The 13,689-nt window shown below is 55.0% G+C and overlaps 2 protein-coding genes across 5 annotated transcripts; one reads left to right on the forward strand and one right to left on the reverse strand.

Annotated features, from left to right (window-relative positions):
- The first annotated feature begins 3,900 nt into the window (after positions 1-3,900).
- Positions 3,901-7,836, forward strand: TUBA4A (tubulin alpha 4a). Its single transcript, XM_049768372.1, has 4 exons — positions 3,901-4,057; positions 5,842-6,064; positions 6,376-6,524; positions 6,785-7,836. The coding sequence occupies exons 1-4, from the start codon at positions 4,055-4,057 to the stop codon at positions 7,754-7,756; spliced, it is 1,347 nt and encodes a 448-aa protein (XP_049624329.1). The 5' UTR covers positions 3,901-4,054; the 3' UTR covers positions 7,757-7,836.
- Positions 7,837-9,204: 1,368 nt separating this feature from the next.
- On the reverse strand, positions 9,205-11,697 carry STK16 (serine/threonine kinase 16). 4 transcript variants are annotated; one of them, XM_049768375.1, is made up of 7 exons: positions 11,512-11,697; positions 11,049-11,268; positions 10,703-10,836; positions 10,462-10,582; positions 10,248-10,343; positions 9,719-9,840; positions 9,205-9,623 (listed from the first exon to the last, which is right to left on the reverse strand). In XM_049768375.1, the coding sequence occupies exons 1-7, from the start codon at positions 11,595-11,597 to the stop codon at positions 9,485-9,487; spliced, it is 918 nt and encodes a 305-aa protein (XP_049624332.1). In that variant the 5' UTR covers positions 11,598-11,697; the 3' UTR covers positions 9,205-9,484. The 4 variants fall into 4 exon arrangements, with proteins under 4 accessions (XP_049624332.1, XP_049624331.1, XP_049624334.1 ...); XM_049768374.1 differs by having other exon boundaries at positions 9,205-9,639; XM_049768377.1 differs by lacking the exon at positions 10,248-10,343.
- Between the last annotated feature and the right edge of the window lie 1,992 nt (positions 11,698-13,689).

The raw sequence follows: 13,689 nt of genomic DNA on the forward strand, positions 1-13,689 counted from the left end.
CGGCGTTTGCCTTGTAAGCAGCCGATCCAGGACCAAAGGTGGATGGTTCGAATCCCGGTGTCCCATATGGTCCCCCGTGCCTGCCAGGAGCTATTTCTGAGCAGACAGCCAGGAGTAACCCCTGGGCAACGCCGGGTGTGGCCCAAAAAAACAAAAACAAAAACAAGAAGAAAAAGGAGAAGGGGCCAGAGCAAGAGTACAGTGAATAGTGAGTGCACTTGTTCTGCACGACATCAACCTGGATTCAATTTCCCTCCCATATGGTCCCCAGGAGCTATCCCTGAGCACAGAGCCAAGAGTAAGTCTTGTGCACCACTGAGTATGACCCCAAAACCATGCAGGACAACTAACATAAAACTGCGATATGGGGGTCAGAGAGATAGCACAGTGGTAGGGTGTTTGCCTTGCATGTGGCCAACCCAGGACGAATTCTATTTCCAGCATCCCATATGGTCTCCCGAGCCTGCAATTTCTGAAGCAATTTCAGGAGCAATTTCTGAGTGCAGAGCCAGGAGTAACCCCTGAGCACCGCCGGGTGTGACCCACCCCCCCAAAAAAATTGCAATAAGTCTGGACTAGCAATTGTACAGTGGGGAAGGCACTTGCCTTGCATATGGCTAAACTGGGTTCAATTTTTAGCATCCCATAGGGTTCCCAGGGCCCACTTTGGGTGATGCCTGAGCACTGAGCTAGAATTAAGCTCTAAGCACTGCTGGATATGGCCCAAAACCAAAACTAAAGAATAAAACCAAAGACAGAGCTATAGCACAGTGGCTAGGGTGTTTGCCTTGCACACGGCCAACCCAGGTTCTATCCCCGGCATCCCATGTGGTCCCTCAAGCCTTCCAGGAGTTATTCCTGAGGGCAGAGCCAGGAATAACCTCTGAGCACTGCCATGTATGCCCCCCACCTCAAAAAATAAGTGGTCAGAGTGAGAGCACAGTGGGTAGGACATTTGCCTTGCATATGGCTGACCCAGGTTCAATCCCTGGCATCCCATATGGTCCCTCAAGCCTGCCAGGAATAATTTCTGAGTGCAGAGCCAGTAGTAACCCCTGAGCAATGCTGGGTGTGGCCCAAAAATCAAAGCCAAACCAAACAGAACAAAACACCAAAGATGTGACGTGGGTGAGCTAAAGATACCAAAAGGCAAGACAAGGATCTCTTGTGCCAGAGAGCCCTGTCAAAAACCTGTCTTTGTGGTTTTACTGTTTGTTTGTTTGTTTGTTTGTTTTTAGGCTACACACAGTGGTACTCAGGGGTTATTTTGGGATCTGCACTCAAAACTCACTCCTGGTGGGCTTGGGGGACCATATGGGATTCCAAGGGCCAAACTTGGGTCAGCAACCTGCGAGTCAAGCTCCCTTCCTCCCCGATGTACTATCTCTCTGGCTCTAACAAGAACCTGTTTTGCTTTGTGGCTGATCTAAGGAAACAGATACCCACTTTTGTTACCTGACAGCTTTCCTTTTGTGACTGTAATCAACTGCAACAAACTTAGTAGCTAAAAGGAATAGAACTGTTTTTTTTTTTTTCTTTTAATCTGACAATACTCAGGGGAATCTCGTTTCTGGTAGTGATCTGAGGACCATATGTGGTGCCAGGGATTAAACCCCATGTACTTGCTCTCCAGTCTGCTTGTCAATTTCCCTTTTCATGAATGAGTCTTTTTCTCCCTAACAGACTTGATCCTATTTCACAAAGTTCCTTTCTTTACTTGACTTGAGAAATTGTCAACAAGTCTGTTTGTGAACAGTCACTGTTGCTTGCTACTATATCTTGCGTATGTTGTCAGAGAGCCCTGGCTCTGCGAAGCACCATGAAAGGAGAGACAGGTGAGTCCTTTTCCACGTGACTGACTGTCCCAGGTGACAAGTAACCTAAGGAGGTGACAATCGGTACAGTAGGCTCTTCCTGATGAATTCCCCACCACCACCCTCTCTCCCATGAAAGGAGAGCATGCTAGAGCACATGCAGGCTGAAAAGCCGGTTCCTGCAAGACTTGGGCCTGAAAGGCAGGAAGATGGAATCAAATCACATCAGTATGTGTCCGGCACTGCCCAAGGGATGAGGTTGCTGAGAGACAGCTGCAGTGCTCCCCTCCACCCCACAACTTGGGCTTAGAATCTGAAGTGGGTGAGAGAGTCAAAATCTGCCATGAGGGGCTGGAGCCATAGGATGACATGTATGGCACTTGCCTTGTATGCTTCCTGCCTTAGTTTTGACCAAGGGCACCACATATGGCCCCGAATATTACCAGCAGTTAACCCTGAGGTGAATCTGGAGTAAGACCTGAGCACCGCCAGTTACATCCCCCAACAAACAAAAATGAAATAAGGGTATTGAGCAGTACACGCTGGCTATTTGGGTTTGATCTCCAGCATCCCAGATGGTCCCCTGAACATCGTCAGGATTAATTCCTGAGCACAGATCCAGGAGTAACCCCTGAGCAACGCCTGGTGTTTCTCTCTCCAAAGTAAATAAGTAAATAAAATCTTAAAACCGTGGGCCCGACCGACCCAAGGACGGATCTGCATTCTATTTCCCGGTATCCCATAAGGTCCCTTGAGCCTGCCAGGAGCGATTTCTGAGCGCAGAGCCAGGAGGAACCCCTAGCATCACTGGGTGTGACACCCCCCAAAAACAAAAACAAAAAAATTTTTTTTGGTTTTTTGGGTCACACCCGGCGGTGCTCAGGGGTTACTCCTGGCTGTCTACTCAGAAATAGCTCCTGGCAGGCTCAGGGGACCATATGGGACACCGGGATTCGAACCAACCACCTTTGGTCCTGGATTGGCTGCTTGCAAGGCAAACACCGCTGTGCTATCTCTCCGGGCCCACAAAAACAAAATTTAAAAAAAATTTTTTGGGCCCAAGTGATGCACAGAGGATAGGACACTTGCACGTAGCCGACCTTGGTTCAATCCCTGGCATCCTATATGGTCCCCTGAGCCCTCCAGGAGCGAAGAGTCAGGAGTAAACCCTAGCTAGCATCACTGGGTGTGATCCCCCCAAAGTTATAAAATAAATCACGAAGTAAGAACCTCTGCTGGTTTATCCTTTTCCAGTTCCCTTACCACGCGACATTCAGGGTAGAATCCGGGACACCTTCGCCATCAAAAGAACAAGGACTCTGAGCTACATGTACTCGCCTGAGATTGTGGGGGTCACGCGGCTGCCACTCCACTCATGAGGCTGGGACGGGGGAGGAGGGCAGCGCTCCTGGGCACTGTAGGCTGGAGGGCGCGCAGGTGACCCCGTGGCGAGGTGACCCTGGTGGCTGATAGTGGCTGATAGTGACGGTGCTGGTGACGGGGTGGGGGGCGCAGAGCCAAGTGCGCGGGCAGCGAGCCGGGCAGATACCTACTACTCGGGGTCCGCCCCCACACACAGATCGGGACCCTGTCGGGAGGCCTAAAGGGCTCGGCACCCTGGGGCTCAGATTGTGCTCCCGGTTCTCGGCCGCCCCCCAGAGTTGGCGCAAGCCAGCCCTCCCGGCCGGGGACCCGCAGGGATTCCAGGATCCAGAGCCGGGCAGCGCGCGGGCCGAGTCTCCCGCGTGGCGGGGCGGGGAGGACAGGGCCGAAAGCTGGCCGCAGCTCCCCGGGAATGACGACTTGTATTATGACACCCGGCTTCCTTCCGAGCTCCTGAGCTCCAGCCGGCCCGCCTGGGATGCGGGAGTAGGAGACCAGCAGCGCCCTAGGACTGCGCCCAGCGTCGTCCCCGTGGGTCGGCAGCTCCAGGCCGGGAGCGAAGGGGTCAAACCCGCGTCGCTGTTCGGAGCCCCCAAGCGACAGGTGAGGGCTCCGAAAATCGCCAAGGGTAGGTGGGTGGGTGGGTGGGTGGGAGCTTAGGATAGGCCCCGCCCCGGGACCGCCACCCCCACTTCGCCCGGGAGTGGCCTCCGGGCCGCCCAGCCCCTTACTGGGCCGGCGAGCTTGCTTGCGGGCCCGCCTCCGCCTATAAGAGCGGTTGCGGCACTGCAGCTAGCGCAGTTCTCACTGAGGCCCGTCACCCGGACTCTGCGTGAGACGCACCTCCCGGACTCACCATGGTGAGTGTGGCCCCCCCTCACCGCCCCCTTTCCTTTGAGGCCCTCCATCCACTCCCCCAGCATCCCTGGTCTCTCCTCCAGGAGGGTTTGCAATGACGTCCGCCTCCACCCCATTTTCACCCCTGGTGACTTTGGAGCAGCCTTGTGCGCTTTCCGTGGAGGAGGATTACGCACAGTTTTGGGGGGCTTCCTGAAGGCCCATTAATTTTGGGAACCTCAAGAGGTAGGGGGTGGCACGCGATCCCCACTCTCAGTTCTTTCCTAGAGCCGCTGGGAGATTCGCTTGGTTCCCCCCCCCCCTCCTCTCTTGGCCTCCCCGGCTTCCCCCACACCACCCCCGTCCGCCCCAGTCCCTTGTCCCCCGTGCCCTGGAACGGAGCGCACACGTGCTTGGCAGCTTGGGGAGGTGGAAGGGGGTCAGATTACGCGCTCCCGCGTCCCCTTTCCGCCACCCCCCAGTCCCCGGCGATACGTGCACTGTTTTGAACCCCCACCCCGTGACTCAGCACCCCGTTTAGGAGCATGGAGGGATGGCGGGAAGAAGGGTTTGGCTTGCTAGGGCGAGCCGGCCTCCTCGCCAGCCCAAGCCCGCCGGGTGCGCCGGATGGGCAGAGACAGCTGGCGCGGAGCTAGGGCGCGCGGGCTCAGCCAAGTTGGGGGAGGGCAGAGGTGTGGGGTAGGGGGTGGTATTTATAGCCCAGGATGAGGCCCGAAATCCAATCCTCGCTCTTAGCCGGGGATGTAGGGGCTCGAGAGAAGCCTTCTATCTACCTATCTATCTATCTATCTTCGCCCGAGGAGCGAATGGAGGGCTGGCGGGTAGAAGGGCGGCGCTGCCCTGGCCGGAGTGAGGTAACCTGCAGGTTCCTCTTTCCTTTTCTGGGTATTTAGAAACCTTCACCCCGCCATTTCGGAGGTTGCCAAGCGAGTTTGCAGTTGCGCTGCCTTCCTGGGGCTTCTGGGGGTGTGTGGGGGAAGGTTAATTCCAGGCTGGGGAAGGGAGGGTGAGCCCGGGGCACCCGAGTGCCCCCAGCCAGGAGCTTCCTCTGCAGGTCTGTTCTCACTGCTATTTCCGTGAGAGCTGACGTGGAGCTGAAGACTCCTGGGGTGAGGGGGTGGAGGTGGAGAGAGCAGCCAGATGGGATTGATCCCTCAGGACCAGATGCCATTGGATGGTATAGAATGCCACCCCAAGGCCCCGGGGGTCAGCTAATGCCTGGCTGAAAGGTTGGCACCCTCTACAGCCGTGAGAAAGAAATGGAGAGAGTAGCTGAAATTCTTCTTCCTCCTCCAAAAGAAGAGTTGATTTGAGGGGGAGGTGAGGGGGATCTCTAGCTCTAGAGTCAGCTCTAGGAAACCTCTGCTGCATCTGGCTCTGGCGAGGCTGGGTTTGCCTCTGTACCCAGGAGCTGCTGAAAGTCACTTGTCCTTGACTGGGTGATTGCAGCAGGCTCCTCTAGGCTCCTAAACTCTTGCCCTCCGGGTCCTTTCCTGGCACCCGCCTGCTAACACTGCAGGTCTAGGGCATTCTAACCTATCCACGCACTAAGAATTAGGCCAAAAGGGGGTGTCTGACCATACTGGATGCCTCCAAATTTGAGAAATACTTTGCAGGGGAGTCTGGGCACACTGCCAGCTTCTTCTCATGCCTGCCTAGCCCCCAAACCTCCACCTTTGCCAACTGAGTCATCCAGACTGGGAGGCAATGGCGTGGGAGGGAAACCCCTGAGGTGAGGACTCTGGCTACTGGGCCTCCTGCGACCATCACCTCTCTTTGTCCTCAGCGTGAATGCATCTCCGTGCACGTAGGGCAGGCAGGTGTCCAGATGGGCAATGCCTGCTGGGAGCTCTACTGCCTGGAGCACGGGATCCAGCCTGATGGACAGATGCCCAGTGACAAGACCATCGGGGGAGGGGACGATTCCTTCACCACCTTCTTCTGCGAGACAGGGGCTGGAAAGCATGTGCCGCGGGCGGTGTTTGTGGATCTGGAGCCCACTGTGATTGGTGAGAGGAATGGGAGACCGAGAGCAGAGAACTTTGAGGGAAGTGGTCTCAAATTTTCTATCCGTTGAAAATGTGTCCAAGCCTGACTGAAAACTGCCTCAGAAAACTGCTTGCCACAAGCAAACCACAGAAGGAAGGGGGGCTCTTGGCTTGGGGGTTTTCTCCATGCAGATATCTCAGCCTGGCAGAAGGATGAAGGCTTACAAATGTCTAGCTAAAGGCCCTGTTGTGGGGGGGGGAGGGGGTTGGAGGGCACTGCCTAGCATGGCCTTGTGATTTGTGCCATATCCAGTTGAACTGTGTCCTTGCAGATGAGATCCGAAATGGCCCCTACCGGCAGCTCTTCCACCCCGAGCAGCTCATTACTGGCAAGGAGGATGCTGCGAACAACTATGCCCGAGGTCACTACACCATTGGCAAAGAGATCATCGACCCCGTCCTGGACCGGATCCGTAAACTGGTGAGGATTTTGCCTGTGGAGCAAGGGAAGGTCGAAGGTAGCTTCCGAGATGATGCTAATAATGAAGGATGGTTCTCTGGGTCCAGATCTATTTCAGGCAGCCATAGCTAATTGTAGCTGTTCCCAGAGAGCGCCACAGCTCTGCCGTGCTCATCGGTCTTTCTCTGACTCCTGAGATATTTTAGGATTTTCTGGAGCTAGGAGGGAGTGTTCCCCAGGCCCCTCCCATCTCCATACCTCTTTCTTTTCTTGCTTTTCAGGCCGACCAATGCACAGGCCTACAAGGCTTCCTGGTCTTCCACAGCTTCGGAGGGGGCACTGGCTCTGGCTTCACCTCACTCCTCATGGAGCGCCTCTCTGTCGACTATGGCAAGAAATCCAAGCTGGAGTTCTCCATCTACCCGGCCCCCCAGGTGTCCACAGCCGTGGTGGAGCCCTACAACTCCATCCTCACCACACACACCACCCTGGAGCACTCCGACTGTGCCTTCATGGTGGACAACGAGGCCATCTACGACATCTGTCGCCGCAATCTGGACATCGAGCGGCCCACCTACACCAACCTCAACCGCCTCATAAGCCAGATCGTGTCCTCTATCACTGCATCCCTGCGCTTCGATGGGGCCCTCAATGTGGACTTGACCGAGTTCCAGACCAATCTGGTGCCATACCCCCGCATCCACTTCCCCCTGGCCACCTATGCGCCTGTCATCTCTGCCGAGAAGGCCTACCATGAGCAGCTGTCTGTGGCTGAGATCACCAATGCCTGCTTCGAACCGGCCAACCAGATGGTGAAGTGTGACCCCCGTCATGGCAAGTACATGGCCTGCTGCCTGCTGTACCGTGGGGATGTGGTCCCCAAGGATGTCAATGCCGCCATTGCCGCCATCAAGACCAAACGCAGTATCCAGTTCGTAGACTGGTGCCCCACGGGCTTCAAAGTGGGCATCAACTACCAGCCCCCTACAGTGGTGCCTGGGGGGGACCTGGCCAAGGTGCAGCGTGCCGTGTGCATGCTGAGCAATACCACTGCCATCGCCGAGGCCTGGGCCCGCCTGGACCACAAGTTTGACCTGATGTATGCCAAGAGGGCGTTTGTGCACTGGTATGTGGGTGAGGGCATGGAGGAGGGTGAGTTCTCTGAGGCCCGGGAGGATATGGCTGCCCTGGAGAAGGATTACGAGGAAGTGGGCATCGACTCCTACGAGGATGAGGATGAGGGGGAAGAATAGAACAGCTGCTTGGAGCCCCCTCCCCCACCACCATGTTTATTGCAAAATCCTTTCGAAATAAACAGTCTCCTTGCACGGTTTCTTGTCCCTTGTCTGTGCTTGAGCCTCCGCTGCCTTCCTTTGTGTGCTGCTGCCACTGCTGCCCCTGCTGCTGCTGCTGCTGCTACTACTGCCCTGCTTGCTGCTCATCACTACTTACCTCCCTGGGGCTGAAACTGAAACCTGCCAATGGGTCCTTGCCAGGCCTAGAAAATCTGATCTCGGGACCTAGGAGAGAAAGGAAAAGAAGACCAAACCCGGATGTCTCTGTCCAGTCCAGCCTACTACAGTTCCAAGAAGGCATTTCAGACCAGCTGTTTCAGGGTTTTAGAGTTAAGACTGTTGCTTCATTCTTCCTGCTGCTTCTATAAGTATTCGGCTCTGGAAGCCAGGTCAGGCCCAGACCCTTCTGGGCCTGATAGTGGCTTGGGCTGGCTTGGCCTGGACTTCCTAAACTTGTAGGATTATCATCAGCTTGGGGGGATGGGTCCTTTCCCCAGAAGCTTTGCTGAGCTTCCTGTCTTGCTGCTTCGCTGGGTCTTTGGGTTCTGCTATTAAAAGTCAGGTCGTCTTCCGTTTGTGCTTTCTCCCTGGCCTCAGCCTCTGTGCTAGTTGGTGGGGCGCCTCCTGCCCAGGACCCTGGGGAAAATGCCAACTTTGCTAATAGGCACCCGAGGACCCACACTGACGTCAGCAATGTGGGGTGGGCACCATTGGGGAGGGGGGGGGAGAAGCTTCGGTCTCAGAGCACGAGATTGCCAACTGCAGTCTGGCCTCTCCCTTGGTGGTTCAGGGACACAGTGCCCTTCCCGCGGGAGCAGGTTTCCAGCCCAGCCAAGGTAAGGCCCCTGTTTACTCAGCAGAGCAAGCAGGAAGTGGCAGCTGGATCTAGCCATGCCACACTGGCCTCATTAATCATTAACCATGTGTGAGCTTGAGCCATCTGGAAGACTGGGAACCCAAATGGCTACCACCTGCCTCCCTTTGCCCCCAGGCTGAACTGGGAGATGGGTTATGTGCAGTCCTAAAGCTTCTTAGAGTGTCTCCACCCAAGGCAAGGCCAGCAAACTGGCTGGGCTGCTCTGACTCAGCTCCCCACCCCAAGGGCAAGGAAGGAGGGAAAGAATAAGTTGGGAAGGCTTTTAGGGGGCCCTGTTCCTAAGCAGAAGCCAGATCCAGCTAGAGCAGCTTTCCATTTTGACTGAGGCCAGGTAGGACCACTGCTGTCACCGGCCAGTCTGCTCTAAGGCAAGGATCCCTGCCTGCCTCTTCTCTGGGACACAGTGGTTACATCATCCCTGTGCCACTGGGCTCTTCCAAGGGCCCTTTCCTTGGGAACAGGAACCAGCCCAAAGACCCGCATGGGGCCGCTCACTCCAGGAACAATGAGACTGAGACAGACACACCAATACCAAAAGTGCTTTCACTTTATTCTTGTTTATATGCGTTCTCCTGCTCCTAGATTTGGAGACAGATCATGATATGAGCTCAGCAATCTCGCTCAGAGCCTTTCCCACCTCCACCAACCCCTCAACTTGGAAGTGGCAGGGCAAAAGGAGAAGCGAGCATGAAAATGATGCTCTGTATCCCTCTGCCCTCATGCAAGTGGGCAGAAGGGACTAGGCCAGCCACAAGGCCAGCACCTATGTCACAGCACTGCTGCCATCCTCTCCATAGCCACTGGCTTGCTTAGATGTGGGTCGTGTGCTGGCCAGGTGCTGATGGCTGCAGGGCCTCCAACTGAGTGAGGAGGAGAGAAATGTGAGGTCGCTGCTGGAAGTCCACAGTCATCATTGAGGTCAGCAGTTGCCGCATTGCTACCGAGTGCCTGTGGACAGAAGAGGCTGAGGGATGGAGAATATCCAACCCTGGGCTTGGGCCCCAAGCTGGTCTTTGGTAGCAATGAAGGGGCATACTGCTCACCTGGGACTCTGTGGGATGTTGATCTTGTTCTGTACAGCGAGAGCCACACTGTCCCCCTTCTGGAACACCATGTCATAGGGCCCTTCACCATACATCATCGCATAGAGCACACAGCCTAAGGACTGAGAAAACCTCAGTTATTCCTACAAAAGGACAACTGTTCTTTTCATTCTGGATTGGAGCAGTGCAAAGGGACCACAGATAATGGATAGAACATGTCCACCTCAGTCCCCAGGCATGGCACCACTAGGGACTAGAAATATCTGCCACTTAAGGGTCCCCTGCACTTCTCACCAAGTCTCTGCTTTCAGCTCTGATAGCAAACAACACCCAACCTGTTCCATGGGCAGGGAGAGGCAGGAAACCACTTTGAGCAACTGAGTACATAAGCACCAACGCCTGTGCCCAGGAAGGAAATGGAGGGGTGATGGGGACATCTACATTTCCGGGGGCCCCATGCACCCCATGCACCAGAGAATACATCTGCCTCGCAAGAGCATGAGGTTGTGGGGGGTGTCCTCCTCCTCACCCAGATATCGGTCCGCTCGTCAATGACACAGTGGCTCTGCACGGAGAAGAGCTCAGGGGCCCGGTAGGAGATAGTGCACCGCTGGGCAGCCCAGTCCTAGAACGGCCCCCACAGCCCAAATGTGGGGAGCAGGTCATGGTCAGAGACCCAAATTTGGACAGACACTGGAAGGGGTGAGAACAGGAGCAGGGGAGAAAAGAGGCCTGAGACTTACCTGCAGGGCCAGAGCCTGGCGGGAGCCCTCCACATGGATGCGAGCTTGATTCATGGAGCCCAGATCCATTAAAACTGGCTGTCCCTCCTCCCCGAGCAAGATATTGGTGGGTTTCAGGTCCCTGCAGGGAAGTGGACAGGACCCTGAGCCTATTTGTTCAGGAAGATGATCAAAGGAGGAAAGATGATTAGAGGTAGAAGCAGAGACCTCAAGCTTCTCTGGGCATGGCTTTCCCACTGACCTGTGGGCATAGCCCTTGGTGTGAATGGCCTCAAGGCCTCTGCAGATACCCATCAGCAGCTGGAGGATTTGATCTTCAGGCAAGAAGCTACCTTTGTCCTTCAGCCTTTCTATCTCATTCCACAGCGTCCCTCTCTGCAACACAAGTTCCCCTGCACAGTCAGGCCTTTGCTCCCTTCCCAGTGGCCATATGCAGCAGCCCTTTTCCCTCTCTGCACACATCCTGCCATCTCCACTGGGGCTCCTCCAGGCAATCCTCTCCCTTTCCACCTCAATCTACAACACCTGTTTCTCCCATTTGGGGGACTATGTGGCAAGCTCTCTCCGAAGACAGGGGACTTTCTGACCTTGAAGAAGGGGAGAAGTAACCAGGCCTCCAGTTTTGCACCCCTCTCCTTCACACAGTAAGCCACAAGGTGAAGAATGTTTGGATGATCAAAGAGGCGATGCATGTCTGCTTCCCGTTGGGCTTCTTCCTGGTCCTGCTGCTCATGACACAGGATGCGCTTCAGGGCGTAGAAGTGTCCATCATGGAAGCCCTCCACAAGGTCCACATAACTGAACCCGCTGTGGGCAAAAGGGGTGAGTGAAGGACCATGATCATTATGTCCCATAGTGCGGAGAAAGCGATCAAGAGACCCACAAAAAAACATACTGAGGTAGTCTGCCTTCAAAATTACCTTCCTTCCACTTAGTTCTGAGTGAAAAACCTTTGGGGACCCTATCCTGGGCAGCCTCAACCCCCAGAGAACCCTTAGGTTCTCTTAGCTTAGGGAGGAGGGGTGGGAGCGATGACCCCAACACACTCACCCCTCCCCCAGTTTCTGGATGAAGAGGTAGCGCTTGTTGTCCACGACGAAAGTCCCCCGAGAGCAGACACACAGCGCGTGGCCCATACTGACTCAGTCATCCTCCTCAAGGGCGATCTACGGCTACCAACAGGCTGGTCCAGGAGGGACAGCTCCGACAAGAGATGTTGCCGGGGTTCCGGGGGAACATGCTGTAAGGAAAATAAAAGTAGGGGGCCGAGTCTGCAAAAGCCAGAGGAGGACCAGAGAGATAGCATGGAGGTAGTGCGCTTGCCTTGCATGCAGATGGACGGTGGTTCGAATCCCGGCATCCCATAGATTCCCCTGAGCCTGCCAGGAGTAACCCTGAGCACAACCGGGTGTGACCCCCGCAAAAAAGCCAGAGGAACTCAGTGTAGCAATGAAAAATAAGGCTCCACCTCAGGTCTGGAACACACCAGCCCTGGCGATGACAGTTCCCATATGGTAGAGCCCAGGTGCCTGCCAGGGTCAGGCCCTGCTGCAACTCCCAGGCCATCGCCTCCAGCCCGAGTCCCTCTGAGGACGTCCCTGAACCTCGCGCCCATCGGGCCAAAAAAGCTGTGTTTCGGGTGTTCATAAATGGAAAGGGGAGGTGCAAGGTTAGGGTACACCTCCGGAGGAGCAACCCCCAGCCCCGTCGGCGCGCACAGGCCGGGGGCCGGGCCCGACTTCCCCACTCACCTGGCTCGGGCCTAGGAGACCAGAGGGACCGGAAGCGGTGCGACGTCATCAGTCGGCGCCGGAGTAACGGTCCCGCCGTCTCCTAGCAACCGCCGGGCATCCAGAGGATGCGGAGGCGCGGTGCCAGGAGGCCGGGGGCGGGCTAGGTCCTGCTAAAAGCAGGCACCGACGCCCAAAGGGTAGCAAAACCGGATTCGGCCAGGCCCCCTGGGATTGCCATCGCCCTTAGCCGGAGGTAGGAGGCCCCCTACCGCCGGCGATTAGGAACAGACCGAGAGGGTTGCCAGTGCAGTTTGACCTGGATTCCCGGGTCTCTTGATTTATAGGACAATCTGGGGCCTCCAGCCTGTAATCCCAACTGTCCTAGTCGCCAGAGGTTAAGGGCTGAGGCTCCAGAACCAGAGTGACCTCGAACAAGCTCTATAGAACCTCGAGGAACCTCCCTTGTCCTAACTGAAATGGGTTTGTGATCCTGAAGGCAGAAGTGTGTGCGACACCTTGAGGCCAGACCCATTCTTATTCATTGAGTTGTAATCCCAGAGACCTCTTTTTTCCCCCTGTTCTACCCCCTTGATTTCTTTGCCTGTAAAATGTCTTGAAATACCACCCCCCCACCCCCAAGATAACGAGCTGCAAAAGCTTAATTCAGTATCCAACACAGTCCCTAGTCCGTGTTGATACTCAGGAATTATTCCTCTATTCTCAGGGCCCTGGCTTGGGACTGTGAAGGAATGATAGATGGTACTCAAGGAGACAGGAAAGATAGTACAGAGGGTAAGGCACTTGCCTTGCATGTGACAGACACAGGTATAATCAGCAATGACGTGGTTTCCCCAAGCTCACTAGGCATAATTCTGAGTGCAGAGCCTGGAGTAACATTTGAGCACCACTAAACAAAAAACAAAAGAAACAAACAAATAAACAAACAAACAAAAAAAAAACAGTTTTCAAGAGTCCCAAGTCTGGCTACCAAAAAGTGGTTTTTGATGACTACTGCCCTGGTTGCAGGGTACTGCAGGAGTGCCTTGAAGAGGGGTGCACTTCCAAGGAAGACAGAATGGCCAGGATGGATCCTTTTGCTGAAAGAGGATTCTCCAGGAAAAAAGATCACTGGCTGGAGTGATAGCACAATGGGTAGGGCATGCCTTGTGCACAGTAGATACAAGGAACCACAAATGGGTCACTTGAGGCCTGCTAAGAGTTATCCTTGAGCACAGAGTCAGTAGTGAAGCTTAAGCACTGGCAGATGTGGCCCAAAAGTTTAAAAAAAAAAGCCACACATTATTGGGGCCTAAGCGATAGTACAGCAGGTATGGCATTTACCTTCATGTGGCCAATTCAGTTTAATTCCTGGCATCCCAAATAGTACCCCCAAGCACTGCCTGGATTGATCCCTGAATGAAAAGCAAGGAGTAATCCTGAGCATTGCTGGTTATGATCCCCCCCACCAAAAAAACAAAAATAATTCTAGTCACAG

This window comes from Suncus etruscus, chromosome 2, assembly GCF_024139225.1.
Source record: "Suncus etruscus isolate mSunEtr1 chromosome 2, mSunEtr1.pri.cur, whole genome shotgun sequence".
Lineage (NCBI taxonomy): Eukaryota > Metazoa > Chordata > Mammalia > Eulipotyphla > Soricidae > Suncus > Suncus etruscus.

Bases quoted from the DNA above. Each gene is read 5' to 3' on its own strand.
- TUBA4A (XM_049768372.1), top strand. The intron at 6,065-6,375 runs GTGAGAGGAATG...GTGTCCTTGCAG, and splicing joins TCTGGAGCCCACTGTGATTG to ATGAGATCCGAAATGGCCCC. The intron at 6,525-6,784 runs GTGAGGATTTTG...CTTGCTTTTCAG, and splicing joins TGGACCGGATCCGTAAACTG to GCCGACCAATGCACAGGCCT.
- STK16 (XM_049768374.1), bottom strand. From the start codon at position 11,597: ATGGGCCACGCGCTGTGTGTCTGCTCTCGGGGGACTTTCGTCGTGGAC. The intron at 10,837-11,048 runs GTCAGAAAGTCC...CTTGTGTTGCAG, and splicing joins TACTTCTCCCCTTCTTCAAG to AGAGGGACGCTGTGGAATGA. The intron at 10,583-10,702 runs GTCAGTGGGAAA...ACTTCCCTGCAG, and splicing joins ACCAAGGGCTATGCCCACAG to GGACCTGAAACCCACCAATA.